Genomic DNA, 14,024 nt, shown 5'->3' with positions numbered 1-14,024 from the left:
AAAATTATATATTATATAGATATGTATTTTTACCAAATTTGAGTAGAAAGCACGAGAAAGTATTTTTTTTAATGTGATACACTATGCAAAAAAAGTTCATATTCTCAGCAGTCACCTCTACCTCACTTTCTCTGAGACACTTTTACTACATAAAGTAAGTGTATCTGTTTAGAAACATATGTGCAAAAACAACCCCCCCAAAAAAACCCTATCAACCCATAAAAAAGGAACAACAAAGTATATTTTAGTTGCTTTACTTTTGTTTTTGGCAGTTTTCTAAAATATTTAAATAGAATTCAAACAAGTGAGAAATCCCATTATCCCTTTTTGTTAAATGAACTTGAAAAGAAAGTGAAAGTGAAGTCGCTCAGGCATGTCCGACCCTCTGCGACCCCATGGCCTGTAGCCTACCAGGCTTCTCGTTCCGTGGATTTTCCAGGAAAGAATACTGGATTGGGTTACCATTTCCTTCTCCAGGAGATCTTCCCGACCCAGGGATTGAACCCGGGTCTCCCGCATTGTATGCAGACGCTTTACCGTCTGAGCCACCATATTCATATATATATATCACTGCTGCTGCTGCTACTAAGTCACTTCAGTCGTGTCCGACTCTGTGCAACCCCATAGACGGCAGCCTACCAGGCTCCCCGAAGTTAAATTGATCTGGATTGAGTCTTGAATATTATTTTATTGGCCACTGTCCCTAATAATAAAAATAACACCACTAGCAAACACATATACTCATGTGTACTACTCTAAGCTGAGTACATATACTGAGCCATAATTTTACATCTGATCACAAAGCACAGATAGGCTAACTAACTTGCCCAGAATTACACACTTGATATGTGGCAGAGCAGATATATGAATTCAGCAAGCTGGCCCCCGAGCCACTGCTCGTCATCTATTCCCTACTGCCTTATTACACGTGAAAGGTCAGTTTGAGAGTTACAGAGGAAAACAAAAATATGTGCCCTCCTATTGAATATTTGCTTTTCTATGCATAAAGACTCACCAAAGGATGGTACATTTCAGACAGGGTACCGGAATACAAGTGGGACTATGCAAATCTTTACATTATTTTATCTTTGAAAAATGTACATATATTATCTACTTAAAAAAAAATACAAATAATCTAAGAATTTACAAAAAGTATGTGTAGCTTGCTAACCTTTGTGGCTTAAACAGAGAGAGACGCACACACACACACACAGAGGACACGCGCATCTGCTCACGAATGCAGACGATGTGTCTGAAAGGATGCGCAAGAATGTGGCACTATTGACTGCCACAAGAGTGAGAGCTGGGCACGGAGAGGGCAAGGGCAAGGACAGCTCCCTGCGACTCATTTGGTAACTTTAAAATACTGAAAACAAATGATCTTCAGAGAAAAAACTTCAGTTAAAAATTTAATTTACTTAATGGATTGATTACCTCTCTGAAATCTTTACAAGTAGCATAAATCATTTTCATAATTTTTCAAGAAAAAGAAGAAAATAAATAGATTGAGCGGGCATAGAAGGAAACTAATATGCAACTGATTCCTTCCCCAGGAAAACAAGTTACTGAATTCCCAATGAAGAGACAAAAACTACTTCAAATGATGAAATTCTACCCTCTCCTGTCAATATGACACATTTAGATCCAGAAGAATCAAACAAGTAGAAATTTATCCTAAGAAAATAATTTTAAAGATTTTTAAAACTTATTTTCAAAGCATGGTATTCGAAGCCTTGTTCATAATAGTAAAAAAGTATAAAACAGTTTAGAAGTGGAATGACTGAATCAACTGTGCCACAGTCCCAAAACAGAAGAAACACACAGCTACTGCAATGAAGCTTCTGGGAACAAAGAGAAACGCTCATGAAATACAGTGGACTTTTAAAAAGCACACAGTACATGCACAAACCATGCACGTGCCGTAAGGACGATTGTGGAAATGCACACAATTACACAAATGTGCACACAGATAAGCAGGAAAGGAAAATTACAGAAACTGTGAGAATAGAGGTGAGATTTTTCTATCCACGTTTCCTAAAATATTGTGGGTTTAGTCGTAAATAACATGGGTAGATACTGTGTGTATGAACTTTCTGATGTGCTCTAAAAATGAGAAAAAAATGCAAGCTACTTTGCTAGGTAATATCTTATCCATCAAATTGGCAAAAATTAATTTTGGTGACACAGTGTTAAGATAGTTGTTCAGTCACGAAGTTGCGTTCGATTCTTTTGCAATCCCATGGACTAGCTCTCCAGGCTCCTCTGTCCATGGCACTTCCCAGGGAAGAATACGAGTGAGTTGCCATCTCCTTCTCCAAGGGATCTTCCTCACCCAGGGGTCGAACCCATGTCTCCTGCACTGGCAGGCGGATTCTGTTAATGAGTTATAGACATTTTATACACAACTGGTTGAAAAGGAAATTAGGACAACTTTCCGGGGGCTTTCGGCCCGATCAAAATGTTATATGCTTACAGCCTTTAATTCTGTAATCCCTCTGGTCAGAATCTACCATATGATTGCAGCTGTAAAAAGCATACCAAGATTTATATTTAAAGGTATTTATTGGACCTTATTTGAATTCTAAAACTGGAAACAATCTATATCAATAAGGGGCTATTTAGAAAAACTTAGGTACATCAATATAATTGAATACAATACAGCTATTAAAATTGAGGTTGGAACTGAAAGAGGAAATGTTTTGGAGTGATAGACTTTATAACTTAATTATGGCGGTGGTTACAAAAATGAAGCAGTGGGAAGGAACTTTTTGGAGGGACAAAAATGTTATGTATCTTGATTATCATGCATATATTTGTTAAAATTCATAGAACTGTACACCTAAACAGGGTAAATGTTACCATGCTACTGCTAAGTCGCTTCAGTCGTGTCCGACTCTGTGTGGCCCCATAGATCGCAGCCCACCAGGCTCCCCATCCCTGGGATTCCCCAGGCAAGAACACTGGAGTGGGGTGCCATTTCCTTCTCCAATGCATGAAAGTGAAAAGTGAAAGGGAAGTCGCTCAGTCGAGTCCGACTCTTCGTGACCCCACGGACTGCAGCCCACCAGGCTCCTCCATCCATGGGACTTTCCAGGCAAGAGTACTGGAGTGGGGTGCCATCGCCTTCTCCAAAATGTTACCATAAGTAATTTATATCTCAATAAACCTGATTTCTAAAATCTTAAGCAGAAAAGCAAGGTGTAATTTAGCTCCATTTGTAAAGAAGAAAACATAAGCTGTTAACAGTTTAGGGAGAAGAAACAGTATGGGTTTAAGAAGCAATTTACTCTTCTATACTGATTGAAATTTCCAACATGTGCTTTTATTACTCTATATAAAGGCAACTGCCTCTGGTTTCCTTCTAGCCAAACTCAAGGGACTGACTGACACCAGTTAGCACCTGTGTTTGTCAGTACGGAACTAACCAATGCCTAGGGTCCCAGGGAGATACACTTCAGAGCCTCGGTGGGAATGCAAGTTTTCACTGAAAGCTTTTGGACTTGGTATGACTGAATTAAGTTCCAAGATATTAAAGGTCTTGTGACCTGGCATGCCATATATAAAAACTTAACCTTATATAAATTATTATCTCATGGAAAAATGACTTGAGTCCCAAACACATGGCTTATCAATTTCAACCATTATTCCTACAGAACGCCTTTACGATAATTTTTATCATTTCAAAGATACAGAATTTCAAGACAGAATCACTCAAAGTGCTTTGTTATCCGCAAACATGGAGATTTTAAGAATGCAGTATTTTTAATGCTAAAGCAATTAATACATCCACATGACACCTTTTATTGGCCTAGTGACCTAGGTATTTTAGTAGTAAAAATACCTTGCTAATGGCTCAAGATTTGAGGACTAAAAACTTTTTGACAATGAAAGACTAAGTATTTTTTAAAGCGACATTTAAATGTTTCAGGTTTAAGCTTATAAAAAATACAAAGATAAAACTCTCAGCACCACCAAACCTGCTCCAGATACTATAAAGGAACAATGTGTAGACCTGTAGGGGACTGAGAGGAGTCTACAGGTAGACTGTAGCAAACACATGCAATCATCATTAGGATGGCAGAGCTGGAAGAAGCCAGTGATGCTCTAGGATCCCTGAGAAAGGTAACAAGTATCTCAGTTGTAGTAGCAGTAGTAGGGTTAGTTGCTCAGTCGTATCCAACTTTTTATGACCACAAAGACCACACACAGACAGAGTAGCCTGCCAGGCTTCTCGGTTCAGGAACTCTCCAGTCAAGAATACTGGAGTGGGTAGCCGTTCCCTCCTCCAGGGTATCTTCCTGATCCAGGGATTGAACTCAGGTCTCCCGCATTATAGGCAGATTCTTTCCTCTCTGAGACACCAAGGAAGCCCAGCTTGGCTGTATTTGACAGCAACTAGAAATGGAAGCTGTGCTTGAAGAAAGATTTCAATATTGATACTTGGAGGTACAACTGCCAAATTCTAATACATCCCAGTTGCAACTCATCAAATGAAAAATAAGACTGTCATGATGAATCTACATGTGAGACTCCCTTTGAATGCTTATAAATACCTACGAATTTAACCTGCACTGTTCAACATAGTAGCTATTAGCCACATGTGCCTATTTAAATGTTTTAATAGGTGCCTCAGTCACACTACCAACATTTCAAGTGCTCAACAGCCCCATGTGACTAATGACTAGCATATTGGAAGCATAAATATAGAATATTTCCATCACCACATGAAGTCCTATTGGACAACACTGATTTAGAGAGTCATTAAAAAAAAAAAAAAACTTTCTTCTTAAATCTCCATAATCACATTATTTTTATTTACTATCTCAGTTATAAAATGAACAGCAACAACAAAAAATTATCTTCAATCAATACTTGAGCTAGTGAAGACCTGCAAAGTTATAGCCTTGTAAAAGTTTTACAAGAGAAAGCTGAGGCCTATTGGGGTTAGTCTACTGACCACTGGTAGCCAGGACTGCCTCCTTCCCATGTCCAATCTTCCCTTCACCTCACTAAATATAAAACATCCATATAAAAGGGCAAAGAGTTTCTTTTATCAAATTTGCTTGCACAAGTGTAAATGAGAAGGGTGCAGAAGGAAAACTTCTAAGTATCTTTCCATCTTGAAAATATGGAAATAATTTAGGGGTGAAACCTAAACACAAAGATAAGAATTACTTTTACCTGAGAAGTAATCACATTGACCTTGAAGAGCAAGGTCCTGTTAAATGTGGCAACCATGACTCAACTCCACCCAAAGAAACTCCAAATTAATCTAATCATACTGGGTTACTCTCAAAACTTAAGTTTTGAGGGCAGTGAGTTCTGCATTTCTTTGGTAGCTAAACATTCCTTCAGGATCCTCGCTAAATGAATAGTGACAGAATTAGCATCTCTGGGAGACAGGTGGCATTTGCTTTGTGGGTTAACCAGTGTCTGACATCCAGAATTGTTTAGCTTATTACTTCATAATACCTGTTTGCAGAAAGAAGCCATTAATTGTGCATTAGAATTTATACTGAATGGGGAGATTAACAATAATTTTACTTATTCCACCTGATTATTCTTTCACACATTCATCCATCTTTCACTTGTTCACTAATTCAAAATAAAGGTGCTCAACAGTACTTATTGGGCTCCTATTAGAGGTGCTCAGTCTCTAAAGTAGGTGATCAGCAAACGAAACAGAATTGAACTCTGGGGAAGTATCTGTGGAACCACAAAGTCCAGGCACAAAAGCTTTTAAAAGTTAATGCTTAAAAAAGTTTTCTGAATATAGATGGAAATTAAGCCAGCAAAAATTAATACAGGTGTTTTAGAGACAGCTGTCCACAAAACAAACAAAAAACCTTTTAAAATAAGTGTTACATAACTATCTTGAAATAAGGTGCAGAATGCAGGAAAAAAAATTTTTCCTAATGATGAAATGTTTAGATCTTATTGTTTTTAAAGGCTATCCTAGAAATAGAATGCAGAGACTCCTTAATAAATCCTAAAATTTTAGGAATAACAGGATAGATGTCCTTAGCTATTTGGTGAACAGCTCTAGGCTTAATTTCTGTAGAAACTGGAGCCTTCCTGTTTATTAATAATTTCCTATCCCAGAATCATAAAGTATAGTGCAGTGAAGGCTAGAAGCCAACAAGGGAACAAGGTCTGTTTTTGGATCTTCCCTTACAGGATGTTCCCTGGCCTCTGTGAAACTGTATGTGAACTTAGTGCCCCTGTGCATTTTTCAAGAACCTCATCTCTCCTTCACAGCCTCACCAGACCCTAAGGGACCTATCAGCCCACATGGGTAAACAGCCCTGCCTTAAGACAGTGCATATGTCCCAAGGCTTGGCGAACAGTCTGAAAAGCCAGGTACAGAATTTTATTTGAAGGTCAGAAATAGTGTCCATTTCCCCATTTTATTTCTGCTGAATCAGATCATTATGAGAACAAATCTTAAGAAAGTTTTCTTTCATACATAGCTTACAAAACACCAAGATTTTCTAATACAGGAAGGAAAAAAGCAAACAAAATTCAAGTACCACTTTGCACAATATTGACAGTTGAAGAACTGCATTCAAGAAAGTGTGTCAAACATTAACAACAAACTCAAGCTACTTTCAGCCACAAGAACAGAAAATATAACAGATCAGTTTAAGGCAAAAGGAATATGTAGTCATGGTCCATAGCCAGACATTTCAGAAGATCAGCAGAATTAAGAATTTTAAAAATTAAGGAACATAAAGTTACTTGTACATTGGTCAATGAATACGCAATTTATTAGCACTTTTACCTTCCTTTTTTGTAGAATGATTTTAAACTTGATCCAACACTGAACATCAATTGGGAGTAATTACTATCTTTGTCATTTAAATCCAGAAAGGTATGTTAGTTAAAAAAAAACTATAAAATTAAATGGAAAATACATTTTGGAAAGAGTACACCTCTAGGCAGTGCTTACACAAAGCATCTTCTAAGCAACAACAGTGCACAGAATCATGGGTGAAGGGTTTCTCTGGTCAAACAGCTGGGCAATGCTGAACTGTGAAGACTGACAAGTTTCTCTCCATGTCTGAGGGCCTTACAAGGCTGTCAATGTATATGACACATCTGTAGGTGAGCAGCTGACCATGAGTCTTTCTTCCTCAGAATACTTCCAAGTCCCTCAAAAGACCAATCTGCAGAATTCTGAAATGCTAGCTGAAATGATGAATGTAAATTCAGGTCAGCAGACAGTTTTGGAGCAGGAGAGGAACAAGTAAAAGGCCCTTTAACCATATCTGTAATGTGTACTTCTTTTTAAAATTCATAAATATGTAAGCCAAAAGGTAAGGGTTTGACAGAGCCGAGAGGTAACACAAAAGTGTTTTTCAGGTTATAAAAAACTGTGGAAGATACAGTGTCAGAAGAGCATAGAGTATACGAACAGAAAAACTCATATGGAATAGAAGTAGATACATCATAAACTCGGAGAAGGCAATGGCACCCCACTCCAGTACTCTTGCCTGGAAAATCCCATGGATGGAGGAGCCTGGTGGGCTGCAGTCCATGGGGTCACTAAGAGTCAGACAGGACTGAGCGACTTCACTTTCACTTTTCACTTTCATGCATTGGAGAAGGAAATGGCAACCCACTCCAGTGTTCTTGCCTGGAGAATTCCAGGGATAGGGGAGCCTGGTGGGCTGCCGTCTCTGGGGTCGCACAGAGTCGGACACGAATGAAGCAACTTAGCAGCAGCACATCATAAATTTGCCAACCTTCTGCTTAACTTACATATTTAATTTGCATATGCAAGGAAAATGGTTTCTGTATGTTTGTACCATGTGTTTGTACCAGTACATAGTACTGACAAAAGCTGACCTAAAAGAAATTGTCAAGTACATTAAAAATTGAAATCAAACATACATAAAATTAATGCCATGTAACTACTTCTGAAAAAATGAAAAAAAAAAAAGAATATATGACTAAGTGCATAATTTGAGTCCAATTAAAATTTTGAAGTATTCAAAAAATACAAGGCTATTTTGGAGAATATTTATCAAAGAAGATTAAAGGGAAGGAATGCAACAACCAAATATTCTTTCAGCCTCATTGCTGATATACCCCCCACTGGTGAATGTTAACAATAAATATTACAAAGCACTTCAGCCATTTATTTGTTTAAGATGGGAGATTACCGGTGTCTCATACAGTGCAAAAACCAGCAGCAAAGTCCTTTATAAGAAAGGGTACACTGGTGTGTTTCTGTGTCTGTGTGTAATTAGCTAGTCAAAGGTTCTCTAGTAAACGTTTCTTACGCACATACATAATTCAACAGTAATATACAGATGGTACAATATTCTTTTAAAGGGTCAAGAAAAATGCATATAGTCATTGCTTGAAAAATTAGAAAAGAAAATGTAAAAAAAAGAAAAAAAAAACTTTTTAAAAGAATCAATAGGACTACCAGAAAGAGCAGTCCTGTGCAACATTAATAATAAAGCTATTAGTGCCAGAAGATACCTTGGCCAAGAATGAAGAGAACTCCTAATTGAAGCTCCTAATGAAGAAGAAAAAACAAAACCATTTGCAATGATACTTTTGGGTACTTCAAAGGTAAGCTTTCCTTCTGAAAACAGGTGAAAAGTATGATTCACCCAGCTGGACATATAAAAGAGACCATTTTTTTTAAGTTGAAAGTTTAGATAGATAAAAGCAACACATAATACAGGTCAAAGTACAGTTTATTAACCCCAGGGCAATCATAGCCATGCACAGTATTAACTGTACTCTGAATCTCTTGAGTTTTGCCAGAATCTTTTTGGGAATATTTGCACACTTTTGGTAAATGTGGTTCCCTATATAATTCTGCCCATCTACTACTACTCATGCCTTGGAAGAAAGGAAGGTAACAATGGCAAAGTTAAAGAAATTTATCTATATCAGAATAGAAAGGTTATGTGAACCCCTAAATACTGCTGGGTAAGTGTATATCACATGAGTCCCTGCAGGCTGTGTAATTTCTAACTGTAAGAATTTTTTCTACAAAATAATATTTAGATACAGCTGTACACTCCAACTGGATCTTGGTCATTACTTTCATTTCTATTCCAAAGCAGAAATAGACAATGGAGAAAACCTCAACTGGAAGCTTGGTCATGTTCCCTAGTTTCCATCATAATGAAAACATGTTCCAATAAAATAAATACCCATCAGTTCATACTGATATAAATAAGAGGAGGAGAGCAGCTGAATCACTCATACATGAACATTCCAAACAGCTTAGGTTTACCCTCAAGGATGTGGAGCCTAATTCCCAGTGCTTTAGGTGTGGGCTGTGCTTCATGACTTCCTTTCAGAGAGAACTGTATGGAGAAGGGGGAAAGAAGTCACCTCACACTGGAGAACTCTGACAAACACTGCTCCAACATGGTGATCAAGGTCAACATCAAGTCATGCCGAGAGCATGCACCTCATCTTCTGCTGTGACAGAAGCAGCACTTTACCTCCACGACCTCCCTCCCCGAACTCCAGACCACCACACCAGAGCCAGTCATGAGGAAACACCAGAAAAACCCCAACTGAGCGCCGTTCCACAGCTACCATAAAGCTTCCCATCAAAACACTGGCATCGGAAGACACAGAAACAAAACCTTGATAGTGCTAAGACGGGGTGGGGGGACAGCTTGGAATCCAGGATTCTGTATCTAGCCAAAGACTCATTATAAATGAAGACATATAACACATTTTCAGAATTTTACTCATAGATCTCAGAAAAAAAAAAAACAAACACAAAACTATTCCAGAAATGTGGAAACCAAGTAATGCTTATTAGGAAATGTGAACATCCAAAACAGCTCAAATTAAATGTAACATATTATAAAGAACACCATGATTTCCTCATGGGGGTGTTTAAAATTTGCCATCTTCTTGTACTTTGTTGAATGAATGATGAAAAGCCCAGAGTTCAAAAACAAGCAAAACAAAACAAACAAAAACAAACAAAACAAAAGAGTGTTCTTGGGGAAAACAACAGATCAATGTTTCATTTTGCCTCCCTCTCTGAGCAGTGTCAAGAAAGAATCATACAGATTCTCAACTTCACATGCAATAGTGTCAGAACAGTTTCATTTGGAATCAAGGATATATTAAATATAATTTAATTTATGTAGGTACTATGTTTAGTGTTCATGTGCTATACAATGGTTAATAGTGAAAAGATCTGTAGTAAACCATCTGTTTAAACCTCCGATGTCATTTACCAGTTCTGGCCTTACGTAATTTACATAACCCTTGCTAAACCTTAATATTTTCATGTGTAAAATGGATTACTCAATTACTGGGGGCAGTTTCAAGAATGAAACGAAATGTATGAAGCACTTAGCACCATGCCTAGCACATATTTTGAATAGTCAAATTATAAAAGTTCTTATTTTGATCCAATCTCTGCCTGGAAAAAGCTCCACCACAAGGACAGATTTTCACGTAGAGTTAGTTGTTCAGCAAGAGCTGTCACTACCATGGACAGAGTATGGGAAATCAGAAAATGGTCCATTTGAAAGTACTTCCCAAAAGTCAGACTTCTTAAGATTTTCCTAAATTTCAGTCTTCAAATAACCCATGAGTTCTAATTACCAATACCCAACCTAAATATTAGATTTGATCTAATGCCATTATTCTCTCAGAACTGGAAGACCTACAAAATTGAAGTCATCATTGCCTTTATTATATTATGACTGTATTTTAATTAACTAAGAAAAACAGGTAAGACGTTTGACAACTTAGAATAAGTAAAATTATGTACACAAGCTCCTTCCTAAATTACTTTAAAAAAATTTACAGCAGATGAACTTATTCCAAGACTGTCACTGACCACAAACTTTATGAAAATTTCAAAAAACTTCAACTTAAATGTTGACATGCTCCAAAAATAGATGGGTTTAGTGATGAATAAACCAGAGCAGAAAATAAAACCCGTAATACATAATGGGTTGTTGGTGCCTTAAAAAAAAAAAAAGAAAAGGCTCTAGGCTCTGGGACAGCTCAGTGGCAAAGGCTGTGCTACTATAATGAGGGTAATTACAGAACTCTCCATAGAGCAACTTGTCCAGGCCTCTCCTCCTGCCTTCCCATTTGTATAGAACAGCTGCATTCAACTAAAGCCAGACAATGGCTTTCTAAACGAAGCAGAAGGTAGTCCAGGAAGAAATCTCAGACAGGACTTCAAGTTGGAGAGGAAAGCACAAAGCTTGCGCCAGCGCCACACTGTGACCCTGGAGAGAGGAAAAAAGAAAGGAGAAGTGAAAAAGAAAGAAAGGGGAGGGGAGATTAGATAGGAGAGGAGGAGGAAAGCGGAGGGAGAAGAGCGGAGGCCCATCCAACCAAGAGTGAAATCAACTGAGGACTCCATCTCAGAACACAACACTCTTATCTGGCAATTGTGGTAGATGCCTGTTTACGCCAAGACTGTTCTTCCCCATTCAGCTCACTACCCACAAACATACACCCATGAGTGTGGCGCACACACACAGTCTATAGTGAGGTCTCCTATGGACAGAGAGTGTTTGGGCAAGTCAACTTACTCAACTGCAAAATAAGTAAGACTGTGACTTATACTAACCAACATAAATTTTCATTTAAATATTTGGCCAGCCAAGGATCACTGGACATTTGATAAAAATCAAACAGGAAGAAAGACCAGGAAAAAAAACCAAACTTAAGTGATTCTAGGGAAAACACAGGAAGAACAGACCCGATCAAACTAAACACACATATACACACACCTCAATTACTATGCAAAGAGTTGTAAAGGGTACATGCATTTAAATAAACAGCAAAGCAGACTACCACTAAACATGGAAAGACCAGAGAGCCGGCGGGAGGCCTTGGAAACTGAGCATGCAGTGGACAGAATAAAAGTCTCACCAGAAGTGCTGAGTATCAGACTGGGCATGAATGAAGACTGTATTCTGGAAGACGAAACAGAAGAAACCCCCCAATTCTTAGAGCAAAGGACAGAAACAGAAAATATGAACGGAAAGGTAATACAAGGCAGATCGCTCCAAGAGGTGAACACTGAGACCCCTAAGACAGCAGAGATAATGGGAAATGATAATCAAAGAAAAGACAAAAACCGTTTGAATGGAATAGATTTGGGATTGCACATCAAAGTGAGCGAAAGAAATGAAATTTAAATTTAAAAAGTCCACAGAGAAAAAGAGATGATTTTAAAAACATTCAGAAGGGAAAGCCAGGTTACATACAAAATAATGAGAACTGGAATAGCATATGACTTCTCATCAGCAGAACTGAGAGAAGGTAGTGGAAGCCTTTAAAATTCTGAGGGAAAAGGATTTCAAATTCACAATTCGAAACCCAAACTATGAGTCAAGTATGATGGCAAATTATAGACCTCTCCAGACATAAGAAATTTGCTATTTACCTCTCAAGCACTGTTTGAAGGTGGTGAGCAGAGTATATCTTTAACCAAGCTGGGAGGCGGGGGGTGGACTTAATAAGGAAAGGCAAAGAAATCCCAGTGTGTGCAGTTGCAGGCACAGAAGACAATCAGTCCAACTTAGGGCAAGTCAGAGAAACAGGTGAAAGTATCTTCAAACACAAAATATTTACTGTCATCGCAGAATTTAAAAACATCCTATGATAAAGGCTTTTAGTGCCATTAAGAGAGAAATTAGAAATTTTAAGAAAAACTAAATTATGATATTATTTTAACAGTTTATAAGACAATGGTTAAGAAAACAGACTCTCACTTGATCTTGACATTCAAGTACGACAACTCTTAACTGCCCACAGAGTTTATCATAAATCTGATAACACTGTCTGTTTCTGAGATCAGTAGGATCATTCACAGTCACAATTGTACTTACTGGTTTCTTTTTTTAAGAATGTTCAGTAGTTAAAAATCCTTGGGAGTGTTTTTGTGTGTGTGTGTGTGTTTATTTTTAAATAAAGACAGATAAAAAGAAAAAAAGACAGACACTGAGGGCATAGATTTCATCAGGTAACAAATGGTGAGTTAAGGCATGTTGTCTAAAGGCGACGGCCCCCCAAAATAAAGAACTAAGAAAATTTAAAGCTATACAAGAAACTATCAAAGCAACCATAATTCATAACAAAGACATGACTGGTGGCGTCAGTACTTGAAATTCTTCACCTTTCATGATAGCAAGTAAACAGGTACCGTGTCAGGCATTATTACCAAGAAATGCATTATTTTAAATTCTGATGGTAACTACAGGAATAAACAGTTTAAAAGGACTGTCCAAATTCCACCCCTCTATGGTGCTGGAGAAAATTTTACATGTGCCTTTTATTTATAGATTTTTAAAATAAGGTTAGGAGTTTCCCTGGTAGTCCCCTGGTTAAGATTCTGAGTTTGCACTACAGGGCGAGTGAGTTTTATCCTTGGTCAGGGAATGAATTCAGAAACCACCTGTCTCGAGGCACGGTAAAAAAGAACTCCCGAAATAAATGTAAATAAAACAAAATTACATTTTTTAATGGTAGAAATTTTCTAAAATGTTAAGCCTACAGAGTCTATAATTTTTGGCTGGACCATAATAACATTCTTAACCATTAATGACTCCAAGACGGTGAGGAATCTCAGAAGTATCTTTCAAAAGAAAGTTTGAATTTTCATACTCTGATCCATTAAGTTTACTGTTAGGATTCTATCATAAAGGAAAATTTACATAAGTGGGAACCACCATAAAGGTACAGAAAGCTTGGTGCACAACTATGTGAGAACTTCTTGCAATTCCTAAATGTCTATCAATGTTAATGGTGAAATAAGCTATGATAGATACATGCTATGAAATGCTACAGAGCAGTTACCTGAGAAGACTGGAATAGTAGCAACATGAAAAGATGATCATGATATACTGTGTTGTGAGGAAAGCAAATAGCCAAACAATACATGTAGTATACCCTTATTTTAGTTGGTTTTCTTCAACGTCTTTTTATAAAGGCATAAGAGTTGCAGAAACATTCACACCCAACTATGAATGAAATAGTGATTACCTCTCGAGGAGGGGGAG

The 14,024-nt window shown here is 37.6% G+C and overlaps 1 protein-coding gene across 6 annotated transcripts in view; it reads right to left on the bottom strand.

Moving 5' to 3' along the window:
• WDR33 (WD repeat domain 33) overlaps positions 1–14,024 on the bottom strand; it is a 114,510-nt gene that overhangs the window by 21,542 nt on the left and 78,944 nt on the right. Inside the window, exon 8 of one of the 6 annotated variants that reach the window (XM_012130484.5) lies at positions 6,389–7,188. The exons of the other annotated variants lie outside the window; for them this stretch is intronic. Within the exon in view, the coding sequence (XP_011985874.1) occupies positions 7,154–7,188 (35 nt within the window). The 3' untranslated portion in view covers positions 6,389–7,153. Of the gene's footprint in view, positions 1–6,388; positions 7,189–14,024 lie in introns of those variants that run through there. 6 annotated transcript variants of the gene reach the window in all.

This window comes from Ovis aries, chromosome 2 (genome assembly GCF_016772045.2).
Source record: "Ovis aries strain OAR_USU_Benz2616 breed Rambouillet chromosome 2, ARS-UI_Ramb_v3.0, whole genome shotgun sequence".
In the NCBI taxonomy this organism is placed as follows: domain Eukaryota; kingdom Metazoa; phylum Chordata; class Mammalia; order Artiodactyla; family Bovidae; genus Ovis; species Ovis aries.
Note: the sequence above shows the minus strand (reverse complement) of the source record. Positions and strands in the feature narration are given on the sequence as shown.